The sequence below is a fragment of the Poecilia reticulata genome, linkage group LG21, assembly GCF_000633615.1.
Source record: "Poecilia reticulata strain Guanapo linkage group LG21, Guppy_female_1.0+MT, whole genome shotgun sequence".
NCBI lineage: Eukaryota > Metazoa > Chordata > Actinopteri > Cyprinodontiformes > Poeciliidae > Poecilia > Poecilia reticulata.
The window spans coordinates 3,197,682-3,212,730 of record NC_024351.1 but is presented as its reverse complement, the minus strand read 5'-3'; the positions used below and the strand labels follow the sequence as shown (position 1 = coordinate 3,212,730).

Genomic DNA, 15,049 nt, shown 5'->3' with positions numbered 1-15,049 from the left:
AACATTTTTTACTGCCTAGAAACTCTATGAACTTTAGATTAGTACTGAATAACTTCCTGTTTCAGTTGGGTATAAATATTATGTCGCCACTCTTCAAAGTAGGAAAAAAAAAGAAAATGGTTTTTAAGTTAGATGTGTTGGTGAAATGAATAGAGCTGCAATAGACAAACTTAGATGAGCGGCCATGTTTTTCTTGCCACAAAACAGAGAGGTGGATGGAAAGAGGCTAAATGAAAATTTGAAGCAAATAAAAATACTGACATCTTGGTGTCATCAGGTCTCCATAGCAACCTTTAGAAGCTACCTCTGCAGCAACCAATTAATTGAGGGGCAAAACAAGCTTAAACGTGTGATTTGTTAAAAGCTTTTCGCCAACACACACTGCCAAACTCTGCATCTGGTGTAAAATATAACAGACCTCATACAAACTGCTAAATATGGTGGAAGATCTGTGATGCTATTTACCTGCTTCACTTCCAAAAACTCCAGGAAGCTTGTTAGAGTGCATGTTGCCATGAAACACTTCAAAATGTCAGAATATTTTAAATAAAAACTTGGTAGCCTCAACCAAAAATGTGAAAACTCCTTTAAAATACAAATATGTTTTATTTATCCACTGACAAAATTTATCAAAGCATTGTATTTCTTTAATATTTTTAGGTTTGTTTTGCTCAGCTTTTTTTATATATATATAAAAAGCAACAAACGTTTTATCTGTTTTCCCAAGTCTCAGTAATAATCCAATTTAACGTTATGTTTCACTTTTTAAGTATTAGATCCCGTCTTGTTTGCTTAATTCTTATGAAAATGTATTATTACTAAAAACTACATGAGCTAAAGCAGCTAACTATCTCCTGCTTTTTTTACAAGCTAATGCAGCTGTTTGTTTTTTTTTAAGGTTATTAAACAAATCATTAAAAAAATATTTTTCAATTATACATTGAAAATGTGCAGATGATTATCTCTACTAAGGGACAGATTGGTGGAGTTGTACTAGACATTACTGGGACATTAATTATGGGCTGAACATTAAAAATGGATGTAGCCACAAAGTCTGAAATACTAAAACCACTGGGGAAGTTCCCTAGACCATTTACAGTACAGACAGGAAGATGACTTGAAAAATGCTTCAAAGGCTATTTCCAAAGGCAAAAATAAAGATTGACTTCCTTTATTGTCCCCTTTACGGTCATTAAACACTGGTAATAGTTTTTGGAAATGTATCTGTTTTAATTGGTGCAAATAATTTAATCGTATTTATGTTTAATATCAATCTCTAGCTTGGTCGTCTTCCAAATATATTCAACTGGTTCAAAGACCAAGAAAATAGCATAACAACCAGCTGAATGTAAGTACATAGATCTCCAAGTTACCATGTAACCACTGCATTCTTTAAGAAGCAAGGCTTGTCTCAGAGTTAGTTCCTGACTGCCTATTGGATAATAATTATAATATGTTGGCTCAATAGACAAGTGGGATGTCTAATTACTGCTGGCTGACACATTCATACAATAATTACTACAGAAATGTTCTGTCTTCAGATGCTTCATAGTTTCTGACTGTAGAAAAATATGTCTGAGCTCCTAAATAGTCACATAACAAGCAACTGAACAATTCTTTTGATGGCGTTCAGAGGGGCTGTTCTGCATGACTCAGGCTTTAAACACGTCTAATTTAGACTAAATGACAAATTCCTCTTTTTACAACACTATTAAGTCCAATTGCACCATGAAGCACATCCTCATAAAAACTGTTAAAATGAAACTGCATCTTTACAAAGGGAAAATGTGAGGCAGAAGTGTTGCTGTTATTGTTTTAGCTTCAAATCAATTTATATTGAATAATAATGTGGAATTACTGTATACCATTTTCACTATTAAAGAGGAAAACAGGCCAAAATCCATCCATCCGTCAACATTTCATCACAGAGTAACAGGACAAGAAATCAAGCGCACACTCACCTAAAGACAATTCTAGAGAGGCTAATTTGGTTTTGCACAGAAAAAAAATGTGATAATTTTTTTATTGCTTTTATTCCCTAAAAATTAATTCCAAATAACTGATAATATCAATCATCCCTTCTCTGAGTTGAATGCCAAAGTATTACTGCCAGGCTACAAGACGTTTTGCTTAATTACGAGAACATAGTCATAATATTAGCAGACAAAAGATGTAATTTAACTGGAAGCATATCTTAAAATCACGAGAAAAGAGCTGTTTTAATGTGAAAAAAGCTTGGCTAATAATTTTTTTAATTAATTTTTATGTTGGAGTTGTCATAAGGTCACAATACACCTCCGGTGTTTCAATCTTTATAAGACAGAAGTAGTGCTACTCTTCCTTGAGTATATTTTTTGGCTCCTCTCCCTACTTTTTACACCTAACTGTGAAGGTTTTTGATTAAAATCTCTAAAAAAGTTATATGGCAGTTAATTACTACTGTATTTTAAACCTTTCTGAAGTAAAAACCACAAAAGTGTTTCTCGTTATATGCATATACACACATAGTTGCAGACAAAGAAACACTAAAAACTTGTATACATAATTCTGCTTGTACAAGTGATATTTACCTCTATGATTGATGGTGTTATTACAGAGAATGCCAGTGGAAAGGTACTGGTCAAGATGTGGAGACTTATTTCTCACATGTTTGTTTTAACTGCAGTCCTGTTCGTGCTGTGTGTGTGCGCGCGTGTGTGTGTGCGCGTGTGTGACAAGACTCACATTAATCCTGCCCGCCTTGTCAGGGCTCAGACATCAAAGCATGATCAAACCTGCCCTCTCACACACACGCACGCACGCACGCACACACACACACACATATTTTTGGAAAAACACACATGCTCTTTTGTGGTGTTGTTCGTTCCTTCTGTCTGGGATTGTTTGATCTACGCTGACATGCAGCTTCTGCTGAACAAGTTGGTCAACTCAAAGCCACAAAGAGACAGAAATACGGACGAGAGGAACTGCCGAAAACAGTGCGACTGAATAAACACAACAAACATACACATAACAAGAACACAACAACTCTGAAACACGTTTCACAATTAGTAATTGGAAGGTTGTCAGTTAATAACCAAACTATATCAAGATAATCTAATAAAATGTTATATAATTGGCACAAAATGCATAAATAATAGCTTATGAGTGAGGACATGTGATTGTGGTGACTCCTCAACTATTTAAGCACTAATCTGGAATCATTACATGTTATTTCTTTAAGCTTTTTTTAGGAACATGGAAGCATTCACCAGTAAAAACACAAGTGGCAACAAAATGGAAATAAACATTGGTTCTTAACATCGACCCAGTTTTACTCACAAATACAGATATGTTAATAAATGACTAACAGCAGCAGAAACCAATGCTGATGCTGATGTGTTATGAATCCCAACCACAAATGTCACAGTAGCCGTGTTTCCATCAACAATTTATTAATGTACATTGAACAAAAAGTTGATGGAAGCAATAAAATTCAAAATAACTTTCTCAATTTTGGAAAAATGTTTTTACACTCGCTTGAGGTGTTTTTGGGCTTTTTCGAAAGAGTTAATGCGCTAAACAAACCTTCCTATCCACTGGTGGGTCTGTGCCTTACCAAAGGCATGAAAGATTGAAATTTCATTCAAATTTACATATTTCTGGATATTAAATAAGCTTTTATTGCAGTTTTCAAATGATGATTTCATTTATTAAAGAAAAAAAAGCTAGTGGGCTGCTCAGGAGCATCTTAGGTCAGACTTGGAATAGGCCACTTTGTATATGCCAGACATTTCTCTCCAGGATTTTCTAACAGAGAGGACACTGTCCAAAAAGTTTGTCTCATTAGTCCACAGAATATTTTCAGAAAAGTCTTGCAGATGATCAGGATGGTTTTTGGAGAATGTGAGAAAAGCCTTTATCTTATTTTTGATCAGCAGCTTTTCTTTGCTTTCTTGCTTCTGAACATTTTTGCTTATCCTCTCCGTCTTATTGTTGAATCATGAACACCAACCTTAGCTGAGACAAGTGAGGCCTGCAGCGTTTTAGGATCGTTCTACTTTTTCTGTAACTTCCTGGATTAGTCGTTGAAGGTTTATCACTGCTGCATATCTTCTCTTGTTGTGGATCAGTGGTTCGCTTAAAAAATAATAGCTTTGATAAGCTAAAATGAAAATAGTTTCATGATATTCTTAGGTATTTTCAATTTCTCCTATTGCAATACAAAACTAGATTATTCCTGATATAAATGCGCATTAAAAAAAACTTAGGACACTTAAAAGTCTGTTGAACAGTTAGAATCGAACACAGTTACTTAAATATTACTTACTGAAAAGAAAAAATACTTCTGCCAATGGGCTGAAGTACTTACTTCTATATTGAAAATATTTCACAATTTGAAGTTGAGATCCATGTAAAACACTTCAGTATTACTCCTGGTCAGCAGGTGGCAGTAATTCACCAATTAGTGTGCCGCCGACCTCCATAAAATAATAAGAAGAAGAAGACGAAGCAAACATGCAGCAACTGAGGAACTGAATGGGTTGTTCCAAACAAACAGCAGAAAAACAGAAACTTATTTTCCATAGTGAATGTGAGGAGGTGAGTTTCAAATGATGGTGATGTTGTTGTGATTATTTTGTTATGTTATTATTTTGTTTAAAATGCTGCAAACGTGATCAGATTTATGTAAAAACTCTGAGAAGGAGATTTTCTAGGTATTTTATAATTGATAAGGTATTTAAAAATGAAGCAACACAGTTCATGATTTCTCAGAAATGATAATACAGTTGAAATAGAGTTGTGCATTACTATTCATCTATTTTCTAGATACATTATCATTGTTGATAATTGTGAGAAATACTCACAATTATCTAATACACTTAGATAAATCAGTAAGTGAAATAATTCAAAGTAAACTGTGTTTATAAAACTGGTAGATTTCAAAGTGGCATGTCGCCACCTACCATGTTGGGGTGTAGTGTGAAATTTTACAGCGTGACGACATTTTTTATGTCTTCACAATGTAAAGCACTTTGAACTGGCGCATTGCTAAAATGTGCTGTACAAATAAACTTGATTGATTTATTGATTGACTGACGATGGAACAATACTGACACAAAAAAACAGCCAACAGAAGTAATGAGTAACACCTTCACAGAAAAGTAGTTAGCGAAACCATTGAGTTAAAAAAAAAACTAACGTATTTTCCGCACTATAAGGCGCACCGGATTATAAGGCGCACCTTCAATGAATGGCCTATTTTAAAACTTTTTTCATATATAAGGCGCACCACATTATAAGGCGCATAGAATAGACGCTACAATAGAGGCTGGAGTTATGTTGGATCTCCGTATCTTTAAAACCTCCTGCTCTTTCTGAAACTCCGCCTTCAGGTAGTCATCACAACATTTCTACTGTTAACTCTAACAACATTTTTACTAGCACTGCACTGGGAAGTAGCTCCTATAATGAGCTCAGCAGAAGGACAGTTCCATCAGGTGTTTGCTAATTGCTAGTGGCTAGTCTGAAGGAGCTGAGCGGGGGAGTCCTGTGGGAGGGCTGCTCTGTGAGGCGGGACCTCTTACGCTTGGAAACTGCAGCTCCAAGGAGGAGCTACGTCTTAAAGGCGCGCTAGGTTCATCCAGGTGTTTTGCAAGGCTATGTGGTTGTCATGGAGATTAATGCATTTCTTAAACATGCATGAAAGAAACAAGGCAGCACTCCAAGTATGTTTTTGACAAGGTTTTAAAACATTATTACACAATGTTAAGCTCATAAAAGACTTTTTTTTACATAATACTGCCCCTTAAAGTACAGTACTCGAGTAAATTTACTTTGTTCCTCTGAAAACTGAATGTGAAATTTCCCCAAAATTTCCCAGTTACCCAAAACCTAAAGCTGTTTGCTTTTGTAAATCAATAAGTATGTTTAATCATTCAAAATAAAAGCACAATTTAGAGAGTAAGCTGAGTTTAATTCAAATTAGCATGCTTATTAGTGCTTGAAACTTGACTGACAGAAAGATTACCGTGCCTTTAACTCTCTAGGCTTCAACATCACAAAGCATTTAATGTCAGCTTTTTAACGCCTGACTTGCAGATTAATCACATGTCAGCTTCCCAAGATGCTTTTAACTTCAGTTTCACTGTGACTTTAAGTGGGCAAGTGGAAAATGTGACAGTTGGAGCCTTGCTGATTATAATGCTAATGACGATGCCACAGTGTTGTAGTTACATGTGCATAAAGAGTTCACATACTGCGTGCAACTGCAACCACTCGATGCACAGGGGAATCCCCGTTCTTAGATAAACTGATGACAAAAATGCAAAAAGAAGCAACACGCACAATCCCCAGTGAGGAGGAGATTGCAGCAGTCAAACATAATTAATGAGGACTGAAAGTGTGAGTCTGGACTCCTGTGCATTTAGCATTTTTGCACATTGGTTAAAGAATTTTAAAAAAATGAAAAAGTAATCCATCATGCTGAAAACAGTGACCAGGTTTACTCACAGGAAGCAGCTGCTTGCGTTTCCTGCTGGGCCGGCCGACTCTGCGCTTATTGTGCGGACTCGCTGGCGTTCCCTCCTCCGGACTGTCCTGATCTGCTCCGTCTTCACTCTGTGCAGACACAGAGAGAGCCCACATCACACGCAAAGAAGGGACTTTATATGAATTCATAACTGCTGTCTTCAGAGAGACCGCATTGAAACAACAACCATTCAAAGCCAAAACACTCAGGGGGAAAATAGAGCAAGCAAAGCAAGAATTTAGACATTTTATGACACTTCTGCTTTTGAAAAATAAAAGTATTTAAGCATATGGTTAGATTGAACTCACTGAAACAAACAATGGAAACAATCAAAAGGAAAAAGCTGTGAATTTTACATCTGGAGACTGAAAATCAAAGTTTATTTAGGTAAAAAACACATTGTGAATTTCACTTTCCAAGAAAACCCAAACAAAAATCACATCATGTCGTATCGTTTATCATTTATGGTGATATATTTCTTATGATAAGTTTTCAATTATCATTGTGAAGATAAATTCGAATTAATGATGTTTAAACCCCCCTAAAACTGTCAGTATTGTCTTTATTGTTCAATGAGAGCATCAACAAATATCAATAAATTTGAACATATGGTTAAACGCAGTAACTGTGTGGAGTTTTCTGATACAAATCCCATTTCTTTACGTGATTTGTGTCATAAAGAAGAGCACTGAGTGGATTTTACAAAGTATTATTTGTGTGTGTTTGGCTATAATTGTAGTGTCATGCAGTCAGTCATACAGTTATCTAAAAAGTAAGTAATAAATAGTTCCTATCGTCACTTTTATTGTTATCACAATACTACCATTACATTTTGCAACAATAAACGCTACTTCTATTCTATCCATGAACATCTCTATTAGCGATATATTTATATGAGAATGAATTGATTTGGTTTAGTCTGATTTGATTTAAGCAGACAGGAAGCATTTTATTAGAGTTAAAGTTGGTATCAAAGCACAACCAGTTGTTTCAAGATAAATACTAATGAAACGTTATTGAATTAGAAAAGGTTAAAAAGATCTGTAATTAGCTTGTGGAAATGCTGACAGAATAATCTACTTTTGGCCCAAACTCTCAGAGATGTTGTTTTGTAAGGACTCTCATTTCAGTCCAATCCAAAATAAAGAGACTTGATTTTGACAATGTTGATGTCACTTTACCGTTTTAGCTTATAAAACAGATAATACAAAAAAGGTGTGACCCGTTCATGTTCTATGTTCTGGCACTGTAACCTCAAGCATTAAACTAAAAATCGACGTCAGATTATAAACTGGGAGAGTCAGACATGATTAATTGAAAACAGATGGAAAAATGTTCAACTACTGGCTTTGGAAGATGTCGAAATACAAAGACACAGATGTGATGGAGCAGAAGAAATAATGACTTAGGTTTTAATCTCTTCTTTAAAGGTTGGAAAACAAACAGAAAACTTTAGTGATTCAGGTGAAAGTAGGGCATGCACTGGCGTGACCCTGAAGAAGACTAAATAGGACTGCAATCATTGCTAACATTACTTGAAAGAAAGCAACAGTTGTTGCTTCACAGTATTTTATTCTCTTGCTAGTATTAAATAATAATTAGAAATAGTGATCAGTAGAGGTGCAGAAAAAAATAGATTCTACAAAGAATCGATTCAAAATGCTCAAAAATCTATTTTTAAGTCGAACGTCTTTGCGCGTAAACAGTATATCGTATTATGTGTCCACTCAGCAACCGTATATATTTTGAATAATTGTTTGATATTTTTTTATTTAAGACGAAGACAGATAAGCTAACCGTATACGGGAATTCAAGTAGCAAAATTTTCAAGAAGCAAAATTTTATGCACAAAGTTATTTTTTGTTTTAACAAAGTGTGGACCATTATAGAATTGTTTTCGATAAACGTATTTGTTCACAGTGTCTTTTCCTCTTGTCACTTAGAATTTAAACAGAATCTCTAAACTGTTTCAATGGAAAATTTGGTTTGTGAATCGAGACACTGAAAGATTCGCATCTCTATTTTGAAACCATTTGCATGGCAGTGGTTTTAATAATCTCCTATCATTTCCAATATGAGCTTCGCTAAAACTCTGTCACTGATTGTTGGTCACCTACTTAACTGTAGAAAAATATTTCCACATTTACAATCACAGCCAACAAAGCCTTTTTCTCTAGAACCGTAAAACTGGTTTCCTTCAAGAAAAAGTGATTTTAGTGCACAACATACTGTGGATCAAAATCCAATTTAGTCCACATGTTCTGTCTTTCATCCGCCTGGTTCAGTAGGAGCAGGAGTGTGAGCAATGTTTTTACCAGACCCAACAGAACAAGAAAAAGAGCCAAATAAAACAAGCTGCACCTGCTCTACCTTAAGTTAAACAGTCAAAGTGTAATTAAATACCATCAGGCTGGAGATGATGTGTGCCACTTCTGTGAGTGTTTTAGGCCAACAGGAGTTTGGCTCCTGCAGTGGATTTTATTGCAGATTTTCATATAGATTTGACAGCTCGTTATATGCATCTCTGCCTCAGGCACAGACTATATGAGAAGACCAGAGAAAAACATTAGCTGACTCCAGCGCTGAGGTGGAAAAGGCGAGATGTGAAAAATGCGAAAAATAAGAGCAGATTTAGCAACAAACTGGAAACTTATGAAGAAAGAAGGTTTTTGTTTAAGGCCTCGTCCGCATAGAGGTGATTTTAGGTGAATCCACAAACGTTTTTGGTAGTTTAGGCTGTGCTTCCACAAGGATTTGGCATCTTTTGAGAGCAGAAATGATCATTTTTTAAACCGGGTTTCAGAGTGGATATATTTCAAAATACCAGAGTTTCAATTTCGTGAGTCGAAATCGAAACTCCGTCTCTCTCTCTCTGTCCATCCCACAGGCGCGTCATTCTCACGAATAAATATAGCGACGTTTGGTGTTTTTGTGCCACTCTCGGTCAGCATCACAGCGCCACCGACTGGCCCGGCATACTTAATACCATCATTTTCAGTCTTGCTGCATCCTGTCATGCGTACGCGCCCTTTGCTGTGTTAAGTTTAAATACTCTTTGGCCACATATGAAAAAATCTTATGCACCACATATTCACTTAGTTTTTTTTTTTTTTTATGTAAACCATTCATTTTACAAGTATGCATGATTCTGTGGTCCATCACATAAAATCTCTAAACTTGCATGTTTTGAGATTTTAATTATGATTAAAATCTCAAAACACGTGTTAATTTTGATTAATTAATCATTACATAATTTTTTTTTAAAATCGGAGTTAAGGAAGAGAAAGAGACAAAACCGACTTGTTTCTTGCCAAATAGTGTACCAAATCTGCCCTCATTTAACTTTCGCCTTCAGTTGCAAAATTAAACATTTCAGGTTAAGTTACTTTGAAATATGTAGCTAAACAGATTTGACAAGAAACTGGTAGTGCATAAGCCTTTATTTCTTATTTATAAGGTWTTTACAGATTAACTGCAAACTATTTATTTTCCATTTACATTGAAAAGTGGTAGCTGTATTTTTTTTTTTTAATTAAGCTGCAAAGAAAACGCCTTAAAATACAGTTCATGTCCGGCAGCTTTGGTTCCATCATTCTGGAGTATTTTTCTACAGACCTCTCATTAAAGCCTCTGGACAAAGGGTATCATATGGTGACAATGGTGTGGTTGCTACGGTGCAGAAACTGCTTAGCAACTGTCTCCGGCAGGGTCGCGGTGCTGACTAAACAATGTGATGTCACTTCGCTGACGACCAGCTTAGCAACCGGCTAAAACGACTAATGGCTCCATGCCTTTCTGCCTGGTGCTGTGCATATGCCAGTGTCACGATGCACACTCAATGGCATATTTACTCACATTTTAGCAATATGCAGCACAATGTTGTGCTGGAAAATGTTATCAAATCAAGTGAAATATAAACTTGCAGAGAAAAAAAACTGAAAAACTCCAGCTAGGGCTCTAAAAAGTATGCCAACAGACTGAGAAACCAACAATGGCCATTCTGGCTGTATATCTTTGGTCTATTTCTGTCTCCCGGCAGGTTATTTTAGGCAGTTTCTAGGCAACCAGACTGCAAACCAGAGGAGGCAGAGGAGGATCCCATCAGCAGCAGACAGCCTGTCCTCTTTCCTCTTTCCCCAACCTCCTTGTCCTCCGATCAATCTCTTTCTTGTCTTTCCTGTGGCCTTGTTTCCTACATCTCCATTCTCATCTAGATTCTCTTTGTGTTTTACCGTGAATCTACTGTTCCAGTTCATCATAGCCATATGAATCAATCCTTAGGACAAAATATAAACACAATTTATCTAGATTTTGGCTACAAAGGAACCCCTGAACCTTTACACAACAACAGAATTGATGCAATATTCCAGATTGCAGCTTCAAGGACTTGGAGACAGGATGAAGAATGTTTTTCCACATGATCAGTTACATATAATTGCAACCCCCAAGGCAAGTCTTCTGACAGCCATCAAAGTCTGTTAGTAGCTTGTAATATATACGATTACTAGAGCTGGCAGCCAGACAGAGAACATATAGCAAAGAGAAATTGGAAAGGTTTAAGCTTTGCTGGGATTTATTAATTAATCCAAGCTGAAAATACTATGATTATGAAGTTTAAACATTATTAACTTCAAATTACTTAATTTAGGAAAGCAAATAAATGTTCTTTTAGCTGTACACAGCAAACATTCAAAATCTTATCTAATCTCTAGAGGAAATATCTAGTAAGATAAAACTAACTTACAAGAAGGTTTTGAGCAATAAATCAGAGTTTGTTTAAAGTAAATAATTCGTTAATATTGATTAAAAAGTACTGGGTGGACTGGCAGATTATTTCACTTGTAACATGGGAAAATGTCTTGTTTTAAGTTAAATAATCTGCCAGTGGAAATAGTACTTTTTTATTAATATAAAAAAATGTGTGACTTAAAACAAGCTGCTTTATCTTACAAGTTAATTTTGTCTTATTTCAAGTTTACTAAGATATTTATTTACACTAAAATACTTTGTGAATTTTTGTTTTTTGCAGTATACTTCAAACCACACACAAAATACAAGATTAAAGTAACTTAAACATAAGCAAAATAATTATTTTCTGATCCCACAAAGATGTTTTTTTTTATGTCACCACCGGAGTAAGATGTGGATCTTCATGAATTTCCCACATCGCTGTCGCAGCAGTTTCCCCTGGTTTTTCTCTGGGTTTTCCTCGAGTCTTTGTTAGAGATCTCAGGAAGTTTAAAAGAAACAGCTCTATAAGGGAAACTTTGCTTTGGCTCTCGGCCAGCGTGAGAACATGGAAGTAAACGAGAGAGACGGCTCTTTATGTGGCTGTTGTATAGAATGAACTTCAAACTTCTCCCTGATTTACGAGGACCGCCCAGAGCTTCAGGGGTGCAAGTGAAAGAAACCATTTTTCACCTGTCGGACTCCGAGCTAACATTTACGTGCTCATATGTGTAAAAGAAAGAGGAAAAAAAAAAAACTAAAGTTCCTCATGTCTACCACATGTTGCAGAGGATGTGGAAAGCAAAACGGTCTGCAGAGAATGTAAATAAATAACTCCAGGTTTAATTATTACAAACTCTCATTTGCCTGCGAGGCTCTCTTGTGTTTCTTGGCTGAAACATGATCCTTAACGGAGAGCAGCAGTGTTAATGACAGCTGTAGTAAGAGAGGCGGACAGTGTAACATTAACCAAAGCTGCAAAAATAACATAGAAGTCCTGCACCTCTATAAGAAAAGATGCATTGAAAATAATTGTACAGCATTAGGACAAGGTGCAACATTATCATGAGGTTGGATATAGTTAGGGCTGGGTGATATGGCTTAAAAATAAAATTAGATTTTTTTATCATACTAGATCGAATTTTGGACTTAAATCAATTTTTTTCTTGCTTTCTTTTCTAAAAATATACATATATTTAAATAGTGGCTTTTATTTCAGTCACCCCTTCTCTGAGTTGAACGAAGGAGTATTAGAGTCGGGCAACAAGATTTTATTATTCAGAAGAATATAGTCATAGTATTAGAATTTTAACATGTTAAAAATTGAAGTCTATTAATTATCAGTAAAACAAATACCAAAGTATAACTTCACAAGATGCTCAACATTCCTCACTTAAATTTTTTCTTATTTTTTGCATTGGAGTTCTACAACAGAGCTTTAGCACCACTCTAAGAAAATGAAAATAAATAAATAAATTACGAATAAAGTCGAAATAATAGAAGAATAAAGTTGAATTAATTCAACAATGAAGTTGTATTATGAGAAACAAGTGTTGTTACAACTCTATTTTCATAATATTATGACTTTATTTTTGTATTTTCCCAACTTTATTTTGTACAACTTTATCCTCGCATTTTTAATTTTTTATTTGCATGGCTCTAACACTGTCATAAAATAAAATTCTTATAAAATTACTACTTTCTTCTCCTAATATTATGACTTCCTTTTAATTAAAAAAAGTCTTATGCTGGCCCTGATATTCCATCACACATCTGACTAGAATTCAAATAAGCAGAAGCTGCAAAACACGCTTGTCAAACAAGATGGCCACCTTGGGCGCAATGACATCACGTTGAACTGCCCAAGGAGTGTGTTGGTGAAAAAAAATCCATATTTTCCAAAAACAAAAAATTCAATTACCGTATTTTCCGCACTATAAGGCGCACCTAAAAACCTTCAATTTCCTCAAAAACCGACAATGCGCCTTATTTATGGACCAATATTGAGCCACAACAGGTCTAGCAACTACAGTAAGCAGCCACCGACTTCATTTTCAGCCATAGAAGAAGAAGCGCGCGGTGCATGCTGGGATAGTTGTCAGAACGCTGGTTTGTTAATAAAGTTTGGCCGACCGTCTAGAGTCTGCAGGTCATTTAGCACCACGTTCTCCACCAACATGCTCTGCGCGAACGGAGAAGGGTGACCATCGTCCGCCCACGCCCCGGCCCAGTCGCGGAAGGCTCTGCTCGCCGACCGGAGTTGGACTATTTTGTTGACATTCCCGTTAGTGCAGCTCCATCTGGTGGATGCATAACGTAACTCCAGCTTCTACTGTAGCGTCTATTCTGTGCGCCTTACAATGCGGTGTGCTTTATATATGAAAAAAGTTTTAAAATAGGCCATTCATTTAAGGTGTGCCTTATAATCAGGTGCGCCTTAAAGTGCGGAAAATACGGTAATCAAACTGATTTATCGATCAGCCTTAATCTCACCATTACAATCATTAACTAAAATTAAAGTATTTTTCATAAAAAATACGGCACTATTTGGCAGGCAAAGCGTCAGAGCATCTTTTTGTCCATTTAGCTTATAAGAGCAGCATGTTAGTCTCACCAAGTCGTTGGAAGCGTCATTCTCTGGCGTCTGAGGCGGCTCGGCGGCGGCAGGACTGTTGGACGGCATGGCAGGAAGCGGCTCTGTGACACCAACTTTCTTAGGAAGAAACACCGAGCAGATCAGAACATGGAGAGGGTCCTCAGAAACTCCAGGTGCTGCTTCATTCAATCTGTCGGTGGGTTGAAGGTCTCTCTTTCTTTCTGGCCTTACCCTCTCCTGGAGGAGAGAAAAAGAAAAAAACAAGGTAATGTGAGTAAAGTGTCAATCTCCATTCAAGCATTTCACTGTCTTCTTTCATGACTAGTTCAAGTCACAATTCCCTCCGATGCACACAAGCAAACACAGACGCCAAAACCTGGAAGCTACGTCTGCGCATCAGTTACATGTTTGCCTCCGTGAATTACAGTTGATGGACAGGAGCAAAAAGAAACATCCAAACTCTTAGCTGAAAATGGCAAAAACACCCACAGGTGTTCTCTAGAGAGACTAATAGTGAGAGTAGCTGTCATCACAGCTGTCAGAGAGACTGATGTGGCTATGAAAAACTCTCATTTACTGGGCAAAACAGCAGTAAGAACCCATGGGTGTCCAGTTACCAATAAAATAAAAGCCTCCTCCTTTTATCTGAGAACAAGTGAATGATTTTGACTTTTGTTTTTGGAAGTTTGTGAATGAAGCGATGAAAATGAGAAGGGGATGAAAGAGCAGCTTTGGTTGTTTTTACAGTTAATCTGATTTGTGCCTGAAACGGACTCACTGACATGTGTTTTTGACAGACTTGGCTGGCAGGAACCATTTAAGGTATTTTTATCAGCCGTTTCACCTGCAGCCTTAATCCAAATCAGCCATGTCTGTAAAAACAGAAACCAGCAATCCTGTTCCTGAAAGTCTGAAAACTCTCAAAAAGAGGGAAAAAAGGAGTTTATCACCTGCTTGGTTATCTGCACCGCCATCTGACTTCATATTTGACTGAGGGGAAAGAAACTGGGTTCCTCCACATTTATCGTGTGGAAATCACTGTCCCAGATCCAAATTATTCAGATATTTCATGAATCTTTTTAAACATGTAAAAGTATGAAGGTAAAAATTGCATTGAACTGTATGTATGTATGTATGTATGTATGTATGTATGTATGTATGTATGTATGTATGTATGTATGTATGTATGTATGTATGTATGTATGTATGTATGT

At 36.3% G+C, this 15,049-nt stretch overlaps 1 protein-coding gene across 5 annotated transcripts in view; it reads right to left on the bottom strand.

The window, feature by feature from the left end:
* Nucleotides 1-15,049, bottom strand: part of LOC103457275 (DNA (cytosine-5)-methyltransferase 3A-like) — a 54,723-nt gene that overhangs the window by 33,879 nt on the left and 5,795 nt on the right. For all 5 annotated transcript variants that reach the window (XM_008397291.2, XM_008397295.2, XM_008397293.2 and 2 more), the window contains exons 2-3: nt 13,854-14,072; nt 6,493-6,600 (exon numbers count right to left, since the gene is read on the bottom strand). In XM_008397291.2, the coding sequence (XP_008395513.1) occupies nt 6,493-6,600; nt 13,854-13,922 (177 nt within the window). In that variant the 5' untranslated portion in view covers nt 13,923-14,072. The remainder of the gene's footprint in view (nt 1-6,492; nt 6,601-13,853; nt 14,073-15,049) is intronic.